We start from the raw sequence: 13,594 nt of genomic DNA, 5'->3' as shown, positions 1-13,594 counted from the left end.
TGGAGGGCCATTGAAGTTCATTTTTTTCACGCCTAGATCATCATCTTTGGAACGACAATGGTATTCAAGAACACGACCAGGACCGAGTTCGTTAAGAATTACTACATTGTTTTGTTTGCAAGCTTGATTTACCACAAAATACTTAATAAGAACTAAAACCAAAAATAAGAGATTATTCATTTTCTGGTTCTAAAACCCACTATTGGAGTAATCACAATATCAATATGTAGTATTTATAATTCTCTTGTGTGGTAGACAATTCTTTTTTCCTTTGATTGCTATATAATATTCTTTATATGGCTTTGGCTAAATATAAAGATAAATATGAACCAATTAAACCTTTAAGCTAATTTTGAACGTAAATAAGAACCAATTAAACCTTTTATGGTGTTTAGTTAAACCTTCTATATATTAATGTTTGTATTAATAAACAAAAGTTGATTATACAGTGATTAAGCTAGTGAAAGATAGCTTTGTAATAGTCAAAGTACCCATATAAACTAGCCAAAGTCAATATTATTAAATAAGTTTAGATTAGGTTCTTTAATCTGGTTTTGAGTTGATTTTGTTTATGAATTAATTGATTTGGTTTACTTTTTGGGTTTAACCATGGTTCTGGTTATCTCTTATGCTTAATTGTAGAATGATTTTATTTTTTCTTTTAAGATTTGAATACTATTTCTTCTGTACTTCTATATTTGCAGATGAGCTCTGGTTTAATACTTTAAAGTACTCAATTTTGAATTTTGAAAGAAAAAAAAAAGAGAAGTTTTTTAAGAATATCATCTCTAATGATATGAAGCCTACTTTGTGCTACACTAAGTAGTTAAGTAAACAACATAAAGGTATACAAATTCATCTCATATCTTACTATTCGTTTTTGTTAATTACTCAATCTTAATAATTTTTCAGGTTACCTCATAACCGACTAATCAAAATAACCAACTAGATTGGTTCGGGTTACCCGAACTCCCATACCTATTTTAATATACAAGGGGTGCTAAGACGAATTGACCATAACACATATCTAAAACTCACAATTCAAGTTCTTAGCATTGTACCACACATCACACAATCATGTAAGCAAAGACCACGCATATTAACCAATGAAAATTAGATTATGTAAAGCCTACACAATAACCAACTGAATCAAACCAAATTTTCAAAGCATAGACCAAGTTCAAAGTATAGATCATGCAAAAGACTGATTGCCAGTTTGTGAAGCCACTATCTTTATTTACGTACAAGTCTCACTACCGAGTCTTGTATCAGTTGATAGAAAAAAAACTATTTATTGTAAGAAATTATATATTGTACTTATGAATAAGTTAGAGGGTATAACTGTAAATTATTTATTAACATTTAATTTTCTAAATTAATTTTATCTACTCCGTCATCTTCTCTGTGAATCTTTATCAATATATTATGAACCAACATCAGTGGCAACATGAAGATAAGATATGAAATTCAGCAACTCTAAAAACTTGATATTAAAATCGCAGTCACTCTAAAATCATAATATCGCAATGACATATATATCGCAGTGCAGTCGCTGCGACTTCTTCCCGAACATGGATGTCTCATAATTTAAAAAAATTAATCCAATATATATTGATAATTCTTTTGGCTTAATTCATAAGATGGCAAAAACAATTGACTATGTAAGAAAAAGAAAAGTACATTACTTTTTGTTCCAAGATAACGCTCGTACCAACGGTGTGTTAGCCTTTCTCGCAAAGTATATCCCATCGAGTCTAGCTGACCATATGCGTAGCTGACCACATCTAGGAATAAGTCTTGGCCCTGCTTTGTACATTTGAACGTCGAATGAATACTCCATGTTAGCTCCTTGCCTAAGAATACAATTCCATCTTGTTAAATTTGGTATTTCATCATGGAACCTAATAGTATATGGAGTGCCTTGAAAGCCCATTGTTTTGATGCCTAGATCATCCTTGTTGGAGTAGCAATGAAATTCGAGAATACGATTAGGGCCGAGCTCGTTCATAATTACTACTTGGTTTTGTTTGCAAGCTTGATTGAGCACAAAAGATGTAAAAGTGACTAAAAATAAAAAGATGAGATTACTCATTGTTGGATCTAAAACTAGTAATAGTTTAACAATGACACAACATGAAGTAGTACTTATACTTTTGTGGAAAACGTTTTTTTTTTCCTTTAATTACAAGATTATATTTATAACTTTAGGTCACTTTAAACATAAATATTGACCAATTCAACCTATTAAAGGTGTTAACTAAATTTGAACGTAATTTTGAAGCTATTAAACAATATAGATAACATAGTAACATCTCTCTTAAATATAGATTTAATGAATCTCACTTTTGACTTTTTTACATGTGCTTTATTATATTAATTTTAATTATATTATAATACTAAAAAGTATCAAAGAGACAAAAAAAAAAATCATCATTTAAAAGTTTTTATATAAATATCAATACTATAATAATTTCAAGATATAAAATGTACCTTTTGGATTAAAACATTTATTTATTAAAATACTTCACTTAAAAACTCATATTAAGAGGATTCAATGGAATTATTATTGTTGTTATTATATTTCGCCATATGTAACACTTTTTGCTTTTCTTACAATATATCACATTTTTAAAAGTTTATAATTTTTTTTATCCTTATATTCTTGAAGAGCCAATATTTTCATTATTTTAAAATAAATAACACTAAAATAGTTTATAAAAATCAAGCTAGTACTTTAAAACAAAATTCACCTTTTCTATCTCTCTCACTCTCTGAATAATAACATTAAAATTAAAATTTAATCAGCTAATTAATGCAATTTGTAAACAGTCTAAATTCAATTATTTTATATATAAAAAATTCTAAGAAAAATGAGAAAAAAAAAACAGAAAATGAAAGTTTTGCTAATATATTAAAAAAAATTGGCGAAAAGGTGTATTTTAAAAAACATATTGATGCAGCGAGATATTTGGAATATTTCCAAATATCCCAAAAAATCTATAGTTATTATCTTTAGCTAATTATTTATTATTATTCTAGAATATTCTAATCATTAGGGTTTTGAGGTTTATTATAAATAGAGGTTTTTAGGAGAGTTTGTAGTTTAGTTTTATGATTGATATTGATTTTGATTAATAAAGTTGAGAGATTCTCCTTTATAAACGAGCTTTCGGGCACGGGGAAGAGTATTCCCAAATTTATCCTTTTTATCGCTTCCACCTCTGCACCACATATGGATTACTTTAGTTAACGTCTTGGTTAAAAAAATTTTCTAGGCGCTAGTCGAGCGATCGAGGTGGGTCTAGTACCTAACAAAAAAAAAAGAGTTTAAACGATCAAAGACTAATTTTAGGGTTATTTTATTAAATTGATAATAAATTTTAAATATATGGTATAAAATTATTAATAACATGTACAGTTCGATTCATGTTAATGAAAAATACAATATGATATAAAACTATAATATTGGTTTTAAAATTATTCTAAATAAATGAAAACATAATTTTATAGCCAAATTTATGATTTTCATTATAACTTTGAATATGAATTATTATTAAACATCACAAATTTTAAATAATCGATAAAAAAGGTTAGTCGGGGATTAGTCATTAATCGAAATAGATAAGTAGATTCTAGCGATTATTCGAAGAGTCATCAGAGCTTTGCGAAGATATTTTAAACTGACTGCTTTCAAAATGGATTATTATAATTATTTTACTACTCTATTAGATCATTTTAAATAATAATCACCTATATAAAAGTCCAAAATATATACTTTTTGTATAATTTAACCAGCAACTATTCCCATTGGCCATTGCCATACCCCCATGAGGCCATGACACACCTAGCTCTAGCCCTGGGAAAAATATTCGTTAGATTCGCTTCGCTTCGATATTCGTTTCGATTCGATTTGAAAAATTCAAATATCTATAAAATATTGAACCGAAGCAAATATGAAAATGTAGTATTCGTAAAAATCGAAGCAAATAACAAATATTGATTTTCTTAGTCCCGAATATCCGCTTCGCTTCGTATATTTATATATGTATTAATATAAATCATTTTATAATATATATATATATAATATGTGTATTTATAGATTTGGGTATATATCTTATAGGCTTATTATTCAAATTATTATATTTTGGTCCGTTGGTTTTTTTTGCTAAATGTTGTTCTTAATCAAATAAAACTTTATTAGAAAAATCAAAATTAAAAATAAAATGTGAGAATTCTATGGACGGTGGTTACATTTTCTTCTTATTTTGAAAACATGTCAAACAAGAACCTCTAATATCTCATATTTTGCACTTTATATTTGTGTACTATATGTTTTTAGTTTTAAAAAATAATTAGATGGGTCGAAGCGAAGCGAAGCAAGTAATTCGCAAATATTACGAAAAATATTCGAATATTCGAAATTCCGAATACTCGAAAATTTACGAAGCGAAACAAATAGCAAAATCAACTATTCGGTCGAAGCGAAGCAAATCACAAATATAACAAATTTTCCGAATATTCGCTTCGTGCCCAGGGCTACCTAGCTCATTGTCATTGCATATGCAAGCATATAAAAAGAACTTCCTTCCTCGTAGCCGCCAAACCCCAAAATTGACAAATAAAATTATTTTTTGCTTTTAACATAAAATTGAATTCCAACATTAATCAAATACGTCACACGATTACGGTCCAAAAAAGGCGAAGGAAAATTCAAAACACACGTTTGGTATTATTAAAGAATTAAAATCTTTCTTTTGTTACGTCCAAGACTTGCTTTTTTCTAACTTTCTTTTTCTCTTCATACTACTATTTAACCAATACCTAACAAAGTAACAAAAACTTATATATATACACATTAACCAAAACAAAACTTGAAGATACTACTCTCTTCTTGCAAGCTTCAAGAACGTAACTAAAACATGTCCGATCACCAAAAAATCCATCCGGTAAGCGATCTTGAAGCTCCACCACATCCAACGGTTCCTCTTGTTCCACGTGACTCTTCAAGATCGGAACATGGTGATCCTACCAAGACGCAGCAGCAGCCAACACCGTTGGATCCTCAGAGGAAGAAGAAGAGATCAAGAAGCTGTTGGTGTAGATGCTTGTGCTACACGTTACTAATCCTCGTTCTTCTCATTGTCATCGTAGGAGCAATCGTTGGTATACTCTACTTAGTCTTTAAACCGAAGTTACCGGATTACAATATAGACCGGTTACAACTCACCCGGTTTCAACTAAACCAAGACTTGAGTTTATCAACAGCCTTTAACGTTACCATCACAGCCAAAAACCCAAATGAGAAAATTGGTATTTACTATGAAAACGGAAGCAAAATCAGCGTTTTGTACATGCAAACCAAGCTCAGTAATGGTACGTTAATTAAAAACCGGTTTACTAGCAATTCTAGATTTGTTTGGTTTAAATTTGGTTTAAGTAGTTAACCGGGTTTTAATTTGTAAATTTTTTTTTCTTTCTACAGGGTCATTGCCAAAGTTCTACCAAGGGCATGAGAACACGACTGTTATAAACGTTGAAATGACTGGTTTTGACCAAAATGCGACAAGTTTAATGAATATATTGCAAGATCAACAACGGTTAACCGGAAACGTACCGTTGCGGATTAGAGTTACCCAACCGGTTCGGATCAAACTCGGGAAATTAAAGTTGATGGAAGTGAGAGTCTTGGTTAGGTGTGGTGTATCGGTTAATAGCTTGGCTGCTAATAGTGTCATTAGGGTTCAAAGTAGTAACTGCAAATATAGGGTTAGACTATAATTTCATTTATTATTTCATAATTATTTTAAAATATTTATTCATTACAATTTGGAGGGGTTGAGGTGTTGTAGTTCCCCCCATATATACAACGGTCGTCTTTTTTTTTTTTTTAAGAATAAACAATTTTGTTTCACAATTGTAAATGGTTAATAAAAGAAACATTTTATTTGAAATTGTTCATAATTCTTAATTTATAATTTATAATGTGAAACATTCTTTTGTTTCACAATTTTGTTCCAACGGTGCGGTTTATACCGGAACATATTAGTCCGAACTAAACCGCACCAAAATTACCGGTTTCCGATTCAAAATAGTTAGCAACGGTTCAATTTGAAGGGATTTGAGTTATGTTTGGTTTATTGTTTGATATCCAAACTGGTCGGTATATGGAGCTGTAAATAAAAAATATATTATGAACTTAAAAAACGATTTAAACCAAAATATATTAACCTGAATTAAATTAACCAATTTTATCTAATTTGACCGGTTTTACCTGAGTTGAGCCAGTTGAACACGATTTTAACCGAGAAAACCCAAAACAATTGGTTCAATTTGGTAGAATTTTACTAATCAAAATAAACCAAAAACCGAATCAATTATTAATTTATTTCATTTTTATGGCAAATTTTAATAACCGAATAAACTGAGAACCCAAAAACCGATCGGATTTGGTTTCGGTTTATCGAACCCACATGGCTATTTTCATTATTGGGTTAGAAGTTAGAAACAACCTTTGTGCCTATTTTAGTTTTGCTAAGCATATGGTGTATTATTACCTCTTTTAGATCTTTTAGTCTCATAAACAAATTCTTAAAGAATATCTATTAAAATTGATTTCAAAGTAATATTCTCTGTTTTCCTTTTCTAGAATGAGGAAGAAATTAAATTTCTTTTATGATAAAAAGTCATCTCTTTGTCATACCTTTTTTCTTAAAGAGCTCAAAGATCAAAAGTCTTGCTCATTGAGCAAAAAAACAGACAAAAATATTGTTGAACTGTCTAGCTAATATCTATATATCGAGAAGCATTTTACTTTTCAATCACTTGCAATACATTTCTCAAACGATAACTATTTTTTCCTTAATACTAACATTTCAACCAAAAGATGTAAACAAGAAAAAGGGTCAAGACAAAGAGGCTTTGACATCTCTTATCTTCTGGAGACAAAGCTGAGCCCTCTCAAGAACCATTTCAACTCTACTTTTTCTCTTCTTGACCACTCTCTGACTTATCATCTTGTTATTATTGTTCTTGTGGATCTTTCCCATTGTTGACGAAGATGCTTGGTCTCCACAATTCTCCATCACACACTTTCTCTTCTTATGTTTTTGTTTATACTTACAGTTTGATGACTCTGTCCAATGCATCAAACAACAATTTAATGACAAATTTTTATATATTTTTAGCTTATGCTATATGTATACCAGATATAACTGAAATTTAGACCAAATGAATCTTCTCTATTATTATTTTTTTGGTAAGTTGAATCTTCTCTATAATAGGCAAGTCGAAAGATATCGTCCTCAAATTTGTTTTGGTCCCAATTCTTACTTAAGGACAAGCTACAAAGTAAAGATTAATCATCATTCAAAACAACACTAATAAAGCAAGTATGTATGTAAAGATTTATTCTAGTAGTACCACTAGTATAGTAATAAGGCAAATATAATTGTAAGAGAAGATAGATAAAAATGAGAGTACCTTGAGTGAGGACAACGGAGGAGGAGGGGATAAGCGGCGGCGCGTGATGTTCACGGAGGTTAGAAATGAAAGATTGAAGATCGGATTTGAGGTAGGAGAAGCGGTTGGGGTATTGAGAGTGAAGAATCTCGAGTTCCTCTTTAGCTGTTTCCACTAGTTGCTTCTCCCACGACGAAGAAGTCATCTTCTCCGACAAAACAAGTAACGCAAATCTTTCTTTCTTTTTTCTCACTGTCCGAGAAAGAAGAAGAATAGGGAAAGAAACCATTGAGAGAGTAAATTAGTGGAGTTGGAGGGTATTGTCGTCTTTTGTGTTGCACGTACGGATGTGACAGTTCGCTTAAGACACGGAAAGGGATTTGTGTTTTTTTTGCTTTTCTTGTCTTGCCACACTTTTTGGTTTCATTGGAACACGAGAGAGCAAGGAAAAGGCGTGGTCGTTTTTTGTGTATCCAACCAATCCGTTTGGGTTCTGTTCGAATATATCAGAGATTTAGAGATATAGAACTCGTTTGAGTTTGGTTTGGATTTTTAGATTTTTTGGGGTTTTTTTTGGTTTAGAGATATATGATTTGGAATTTTTAGATTTTGGGTTTAGATTTGGTTTTTTGAGTTCGGTTTCGAATTATACGACATTCCCAAAACTCAAAATTTGAATATTCAAATATGTCCGAATTACTAAAAAAAACTCAAAACCAATAGTATTTTTTACTCAAACAGTCAAACTTGTTAAAAAAATATTAATACAAAAAGTCTAAAATATACTGAAATCTGAATATTTTGGACATTTAGATTATTACAAATATAAATATTATTAATAAAATATTACAATATACATGTTTTCTCAGGTATCTGTTCGGATTTGAATTTGGATATGGTTTCGGTTCGGATTTTCGGCATAGTAGAGTAATGACAGGCAAGACTACAAAAAGAAAAAAGGTGGTCTGGCTTTCTAGTTTCCTACTCACTAACTAAATTTTGGGGTCAGTTCACATGTAGTTGTAGTGTGTACACACGTTTTTTTATCGTCGTTTGGTTTATTTGCATTTTATTAACCGTTCTTTCATCTAAACCAATTTTTAATATTTAAATTACTCAAGATTCACACAAGTATACGGTGAAAAACCAAAAAGCATACACAGCTGCAATTCTTATTATGTACATTATCATTCTGCAAGCTTTTATTCTGCAACTTACGCCATTAAATCAAAATCATTAGATTTGTACGTAGTTGAACTTTTTGGAGGTTGGTGTAAACCTATAAACTAACATATGCCTTTGCTACTGAGTATTGATGCAAGGCCTCTTGTTGTAACCTTTATTATGAATATAAATCCAGATGACCAAAAAAAAAGGGACATCATCCGTAACTTAGAAAAGAAACTAATCTTATTGGAGTAAAGAAAAAATTTCTATAAATAATTTTCAAAATTCAGGCTTGTGAAAAGCCGCTTATCAAATCCCTAAATGTTTATGATGATACAACATTGTGGTTTACAAATATGAATGAATTTGAAGTTGTACAACATGCCAAATGCATTGGCATTGTGTGGCTCAGACAGCAGAACAAGAAGCCAACTCGGTTACTGGATTTTGTTCGATAAGCAGATCGCTGGAAATCGCAGATGCTATTCTGTGTCGTTTCAAAATCAAAGAAGTCGCAATTTTTGCGGATTGGTAGTTCAAGATGATTACCCTCTCATCATCGTCTAAGTCTAACCTCAGTTCCTCGGTGTTGCAGTTCTCTATGAGCTGACATAGATGTCTCAGATTATCCACTTCCACTCCGTTCACTTTCTTCACCTGTTTTCAACACATCAACAGTTTTCTTGCTGTTATTAGAATCATATGGTGTTCTGTTAAGTTTGTTTAGTAATTGCTGATTACCTATATCTATGCCATGTTGAGAAGAATCAATCAATGACTAAAGAGTTAGGAGTAATTTGCCGTAACTACAACGAGGTTTAGGATTAGCTTTTACTTACTTGTAGCTCTGCGAGACGCTCGTATCCTGTGTTGATGTCATCCATTAACACCTATCAAACAGAGATTAAATTATCAGTGTGATGCCTAAATGACGAGACACCATTGTTGTTAAATTTGCTGGAAATACAAAAGCTCTAAAGCAAGCTATCGTTGTTTAATTATCATTGTAGCACAAGTGATTTTCAAACTTTCGAACAACTTGAATTCAGAGAATAGTATGAAGTAGGATTATTTGATGAAGTTTGTAGTTGAAAATCTTTAAAACTGAACGTTATTGGTAAAAAAAAAAAGAGAATCCTTTTGGTCTTCAGGAAACGTATTCGGTTCTGGTACTTGGCTCGAAACACTAATCAAAGAAAAGAAGCTACAAACCTGAGAGACAATGACAAGTTGTTGACCGGCTTTTTTGGGCAAATCTTTTAGTGCACGCATGCATAAACTGCGGGGAGAAGTGTTATACCAATCTTCTCCATATTCATGAAGGTATGGTTGAGTGAGAGGTACAAATACGAAGCCCGCAAAAATGTAATAACTGGGAAGCTGATCAAATTGATGCACTGGAACCAGAGGTTGCAGCTGCATACAACACAAAACTTTTATGCTTAGAAGAACAGATGATTTTCCATTATATAGATGTAATATGAACCAGCGTTTAAACTATATACCATGATTTTGTTAGTTATATCTTTAACGAGCAGACCAAATGACTTACAGGTTTTAGTGTGATACTGAACTCATGTTCTTTCCCCTCCCTCAAGACTTTAACCAAGGCCGTTTCATCTGGTTTCTTCATAGAAACCAGATAATCAAAAGTGATTCGCTCCCTGTTCCGGAAAGGAACTGCAAATACATGAAAAATACACTTCTTCAGCAAAATAGGCAAACGATTCAGGACCGAGGTTCATGGGAATAAAGGAATATATACCTGTTCCATCATTTGCTATAGAAACATTATCAAACGAGAGAATAACATCATCCTTCTTCAGAATCCTGTGAGCATCTGATAGAGGGTTAATTTTGCTTATAAGAACCCCTGTCATTTCAGGACTCATCTGAAATCCACGACGGAGTTGAGCATTCTCCATAGGCTGACATGATACTCCCATTGCGCAGAAACCAATGTATTTACCACATTCTTCAACACCAGTTATGAAATGCTTAATTACTGGTGTTGGAATGATATAGCTGTAATTTGAAACAACAAAACCAAAAATTAGTTTTAAATCTTGGCTTGTCATCACACGTATACCATACTGCGATTATTATGCATATTGGAAACCAAGATCATAGTCTCAAATTTGGGAGATATCTCAACTATCAAGACAGCAGTGAAGTCAGTTATCTTTCCTAGAGCGACAAATAAACTTGCGTTACAAAAGTCTTAATTATCGAGATAGCTATATTCTTTTACTCAAAAAACTTTGTTTCAATCCTTTTGTTAAGGCAAATATATTTCCTAGTGCGATAAATAAACTTGTGTGACATATGTTTTAATTATCAAAACTTTGTTTCAAATAGAGCTAGAAAGTTCTCAAAAACATATAATACCTACTCACCCTATATTCTCAGCACCTGAAAGATTCTGAAACGCGACACCAGCCACTTTGTTTCCCATAATAGCCGGACCACCACTATTCCCTGGATTAATCGCCGCATCTATTTGTATAGCCATTAGTTGAGTAGCACCATGAACATATTGCGTTGGTTCAACTCGCGACACAACACCCGTTGTAACAGAGATATTATCACCACCTGCACTCAACACAAAAACTCAAAACCATTACTTAACATTTTCCAAATACGCTCAACTACATAAATGGAATCCTTAAGCCAAGAACTAATTTTACCTTGAGGATAGCCAACAACCGCAACAGCTTCCTGCAAAAACGGTATATCACCGAGCTCTAACGAATTCATACCTTCCCAAAACACTTCACTATCAACAACCAATATAGCTAAATCACACTCATGACCAACAGCTTGAACTTCTGCTCTATGCTTTATAGACGAACCATGCTTTCTAACTAACACAAAGGAGTGATCAGCCACTACATGAGCATTAGTTATAATCCTTCTTCCAGATATCACAAATCCTACATCAATTATCAAACAATGGAGTCTGAATTTGGAAAATTACAGATTGATTTTGGAAAATCAAAAGAGATTTGAGTGGTGTGGTGATACCAGAGCCCATTGATTCTCTTTGAGACTTGTTCTGCCATGGAAGAAAGTAACTAGGACTTGTAGAAACAGTGAAGATCTTCACTACTGAATCTAACGCCAAATCAACCGCATCCGCCGCCGGCGAGTTTGATTGTGATTTTCCGGCATGCCTCCGCCGTGAAATCTTTCTTTTACTAGCCCGTTTAGAAAACACCGGTGCTGATGCAGTCGTGTATTGACGATTCTCGTTTTGAGGATTCACGCTTATAGAGTAACAGAAGCGAGGGGTATGACTGGGGAAATAGCTTTGAACGTCGCCATTGAAACGTTGTAAGAAGGGAGGAGAAGGGCGGTAACCGGAGACTGAAGAAGTGGAGATACGGCGGAGAAGCTCGACGGTGCGAAATGACCGGAGCAGCATATTTATTTTGTTTTTCCGATAACTGCTTATTTGGGTTTTTCCAAATGAGGTTTTAAGCGGCTAGGTTTAGAGAGTTTGTTAACCGATTCGTACCGACCGGTTTACTGTTAGTCTCAAAAATGGTACGAAGTAACAGTAACAGAGAGTAATAGCAACAATGGATAATATACAGTAGTATAAAAATGGCTATCAATACAATAAAAATGAAAATACACTACATAGTTTAGAGAACAATAAACATTTAAACGAAATAAATGTGGCTAAAAATGCACCAAAAGGGTGTATTGCATTTTGCATCGCTTATTTTGTATATTTGCATCAGATATAAATGAGTTTTACATCACTTTTTTTTTTCTTTTTTTTTTTGGGTGATTTGGTGAATGAATAGTTGATGTTGAGTTTTACATCACTTATATAATTGATTCTGGAAGTGTGAATGATAGCAAATATTTTGTATCATTAATCATAATTACTGTTAATATGCATTGGTTGTAAAAAAAAAAGTTGATGTTAAGCTTTTTATATGATTTTTAAAAGGTACTAGTGATGGACCCGCACGTACGTGCAGGGTTATTTTTACAAAATTACGATTTTTTTAGTAGATGCTATTTTGGTAAAATTTTGTTATATGTGTATATTTGATAAACTATTGTAAAATATTACATACAGTTGTAAAATATAGATATTGTATTACATAATACAATTTTAAAATTATTTAAATGAAAATGATAAGTGATATAACATGTTTATTTTTTAAACTAATCAAAACATTTCTAACTGTTTGCTTAGACATGTTAAATCGGATTTGGGTTTAGCTTTAGTTTGAATTGTTTTATGTGTAGTTTATAATGGAAAACCCGTCATGTCCCTTTCCGTCTCGTCCTGACCCGTCCCGTCCCACCCCGCCCCGTCCCGTCCCGTCTTCTATCTGTCATAAAATCTCCGTCCCATAATCGTTTCTTTTTAAAACATAATCATTTGGCAATGTTTTTTATAAAAAAACTTGGTAAAAGATTTAGACAGGATACCCGTATTCCTCGTTTAAATATTTATTTTTATAAAACTAATAAAAATCTAATTATCAATCTAAGTCACATGCTCCCACCATTTTCATTCACAAGGCACTGTATGTAATCCTAGCGTACACAATCTTTGTTCGATTTTTAATTTTATTGATCTTTCAGTTTAATCTTTATTTCTCATTACTTTCTTCAATTCAACGATTCATGTTTTAGCCTTTTTGTTTTCTAAAGATTTAAGTATCTCTATTTTTTTAATACATGGATTTATTCTAGTTTTGTTATCCGAAGTATACGTTATCTTCTTGTACCCGTCATTTCATGTCTAAATATTTCTAAATATTTGAAATAAATAGGAAAGTGGAAATTAAATTTAACAGTTTAAATTACATGTCCTCGTATCGTACTCGTAGTTTTATATTTGAAAGTTGAAAGTGAATTTAACTTTATGACTGTGTCTCATAACAATTATATCTAATCACGTTTTTTTTTATTGTAGAAATAATTACAGATAATGTTTTTTTCG

The 13,594-nt window shown here is 31.9% G+C and overlaps 3 protein-coding genes across 3 annotated transcripts; 1 reads left to right on the top strand and 2 right to left on the bottom strand.

The window, feature by feature from the left end:
- The first annotated feature begins 4,919 nt into the window (after positions 1-4,919).
- LOC17880251 (NDR1/HIN1-like protein 6) lies at positions 4,920-5,778 on the top strand. The gene is made up of 2 exons (XM_006285467.1): positions 4,920-5,373; positions 5,483-5,778. Exons 1-2 carry the CDS (start codon positions 4,920-4,922, stop codon positions 5,776-5,778), a joined length of 750 nt encoding a protein of 249 aa, XP_006285529.1.
- A 1,028-nt stretch (positions 5,779-6,806) lies between these two features.
- LOC17879069 lies at positions 6,807-7,690 on the bottom strand. Its single transcript, XM_006282759.2, has 2 exons — positions 7,480-7,690; positions 6,807-7,132 (listed from the first exon to the last, which is right to left on the bottom strand). The coding sequence occupies exons 1-2, from the start codon at positions 7,661-7,663 to the stop codon at positions 6,903-6,905; spliced, it is 414 nt and encodes a 137-aa protein (XP_006282821.1). The 5' UTR covers positions 7,664-7,690; the 3' UTR covers positions 6,807-6,902.
- Positions 7,691-8,871: 1,181 nt separating this feature from the next.
- Positions 8,872-12,060, bottom strand: LOC17877761 (protease Do-like 10, mitochondrial). The gene is made up of 8 exons (XM_006283349.2): positions 11,650-12,060; positions 11,313-11,558; positions 11,022-11,217; positions 10,391-10,650; positions 10,178-10,305; positions 9,838-10,041; positions 9,465-9,515; positions 8,872-9,282 (listed from the first exon to the last, which is right to left on the bottom strand). Exons 1-8 carry the CDS (start codon positions 12,047-12,049, stop codon positions 9,034-9,036), a joined length of 1,734 nt encoding a protein of 577 aa, XP_006283411.1. The 5' UTR covers positions 12,050-12,060; the 3' UTR covers positions 8,872-9,033.
- Between the last annotated feature and the right edge of the window lie 1,534 nt (positions 12,061-13,594).

Source organism: Capsella rubella, unplaced genomic scaffold (assembly GCF_000375325.1).
Source record: "Capsella rubella cultivar Monte Gargano unplaced genomic scaffold, Caprub1_0 scaffold_7, whole genome shotgun sequence".
Taxonomy (NCBI): domain Eukaryota; kingdom Viridiplantae; phylum Streptophyta; class Magnoliopsida; order Brassicales; family Brassicaceae; genus Capsella; species Capsella rubella.
Note: the sequence above shows the minus strand (reverse complement) of the source record. Positions and strands in the feature narration are given on the sequence as shown.

Excerpts from the sequence above, each read along its gene's own strand:
- LOC17877761 (XM_006283349.2), bottom strand. The coding sequence starts at position 12,049 with ATGCTGCTCCGGTCATTTCGCACCGTCGAGCTTCTCCGCCGTATCTCC. Across the intron at positions 11,218-11,312 it reads GGTTGTTGGCTATCCTCAAG|GTGGTGATAATATCTCTGTT; the intron begins GTAAAATTAGTT and ends TGTTGAGTGCAG. Across the intron at positions 9,283-9,464 it reads AGCGTCTCGCAGAGCTACAA|GTGAAGAAAGTGAACGGAGT; the intron begins GTAAGTAAAAGC and ends TGTTGAAAACAG.
- LOC17879069 (XM_006282759.2), bottom strand. The coding sequence starts at position 7,663 with ATGACTTCTTCGTCGTGGGAGAAGCAACTAGTGGAAACAGCTAAAGAG. Across the intron at positions 7,133-7,479 it reads CTCCGTTGTCCTCACTCAAG|AGTCATCAAACTGTAAGTAT; the intron begins GTACTCTCATTT and ends TGCATTGGACAG.
- LOC17880251 (XM_006285467.1), top strand. The coding sequence starts at position 4,920 with ATGTCCGATCACCAAAAAATCCATCCGGTAAGCGATCTTGAAGCTCCA. Across the intron at positions 5,374-5,482 it reads GCAAACCAAGCTCAGTAATG|GGTCATTGCCAAAGTTCTAC; the intron begins GTACGTTAATTA and ends TTCTTTCTACAG.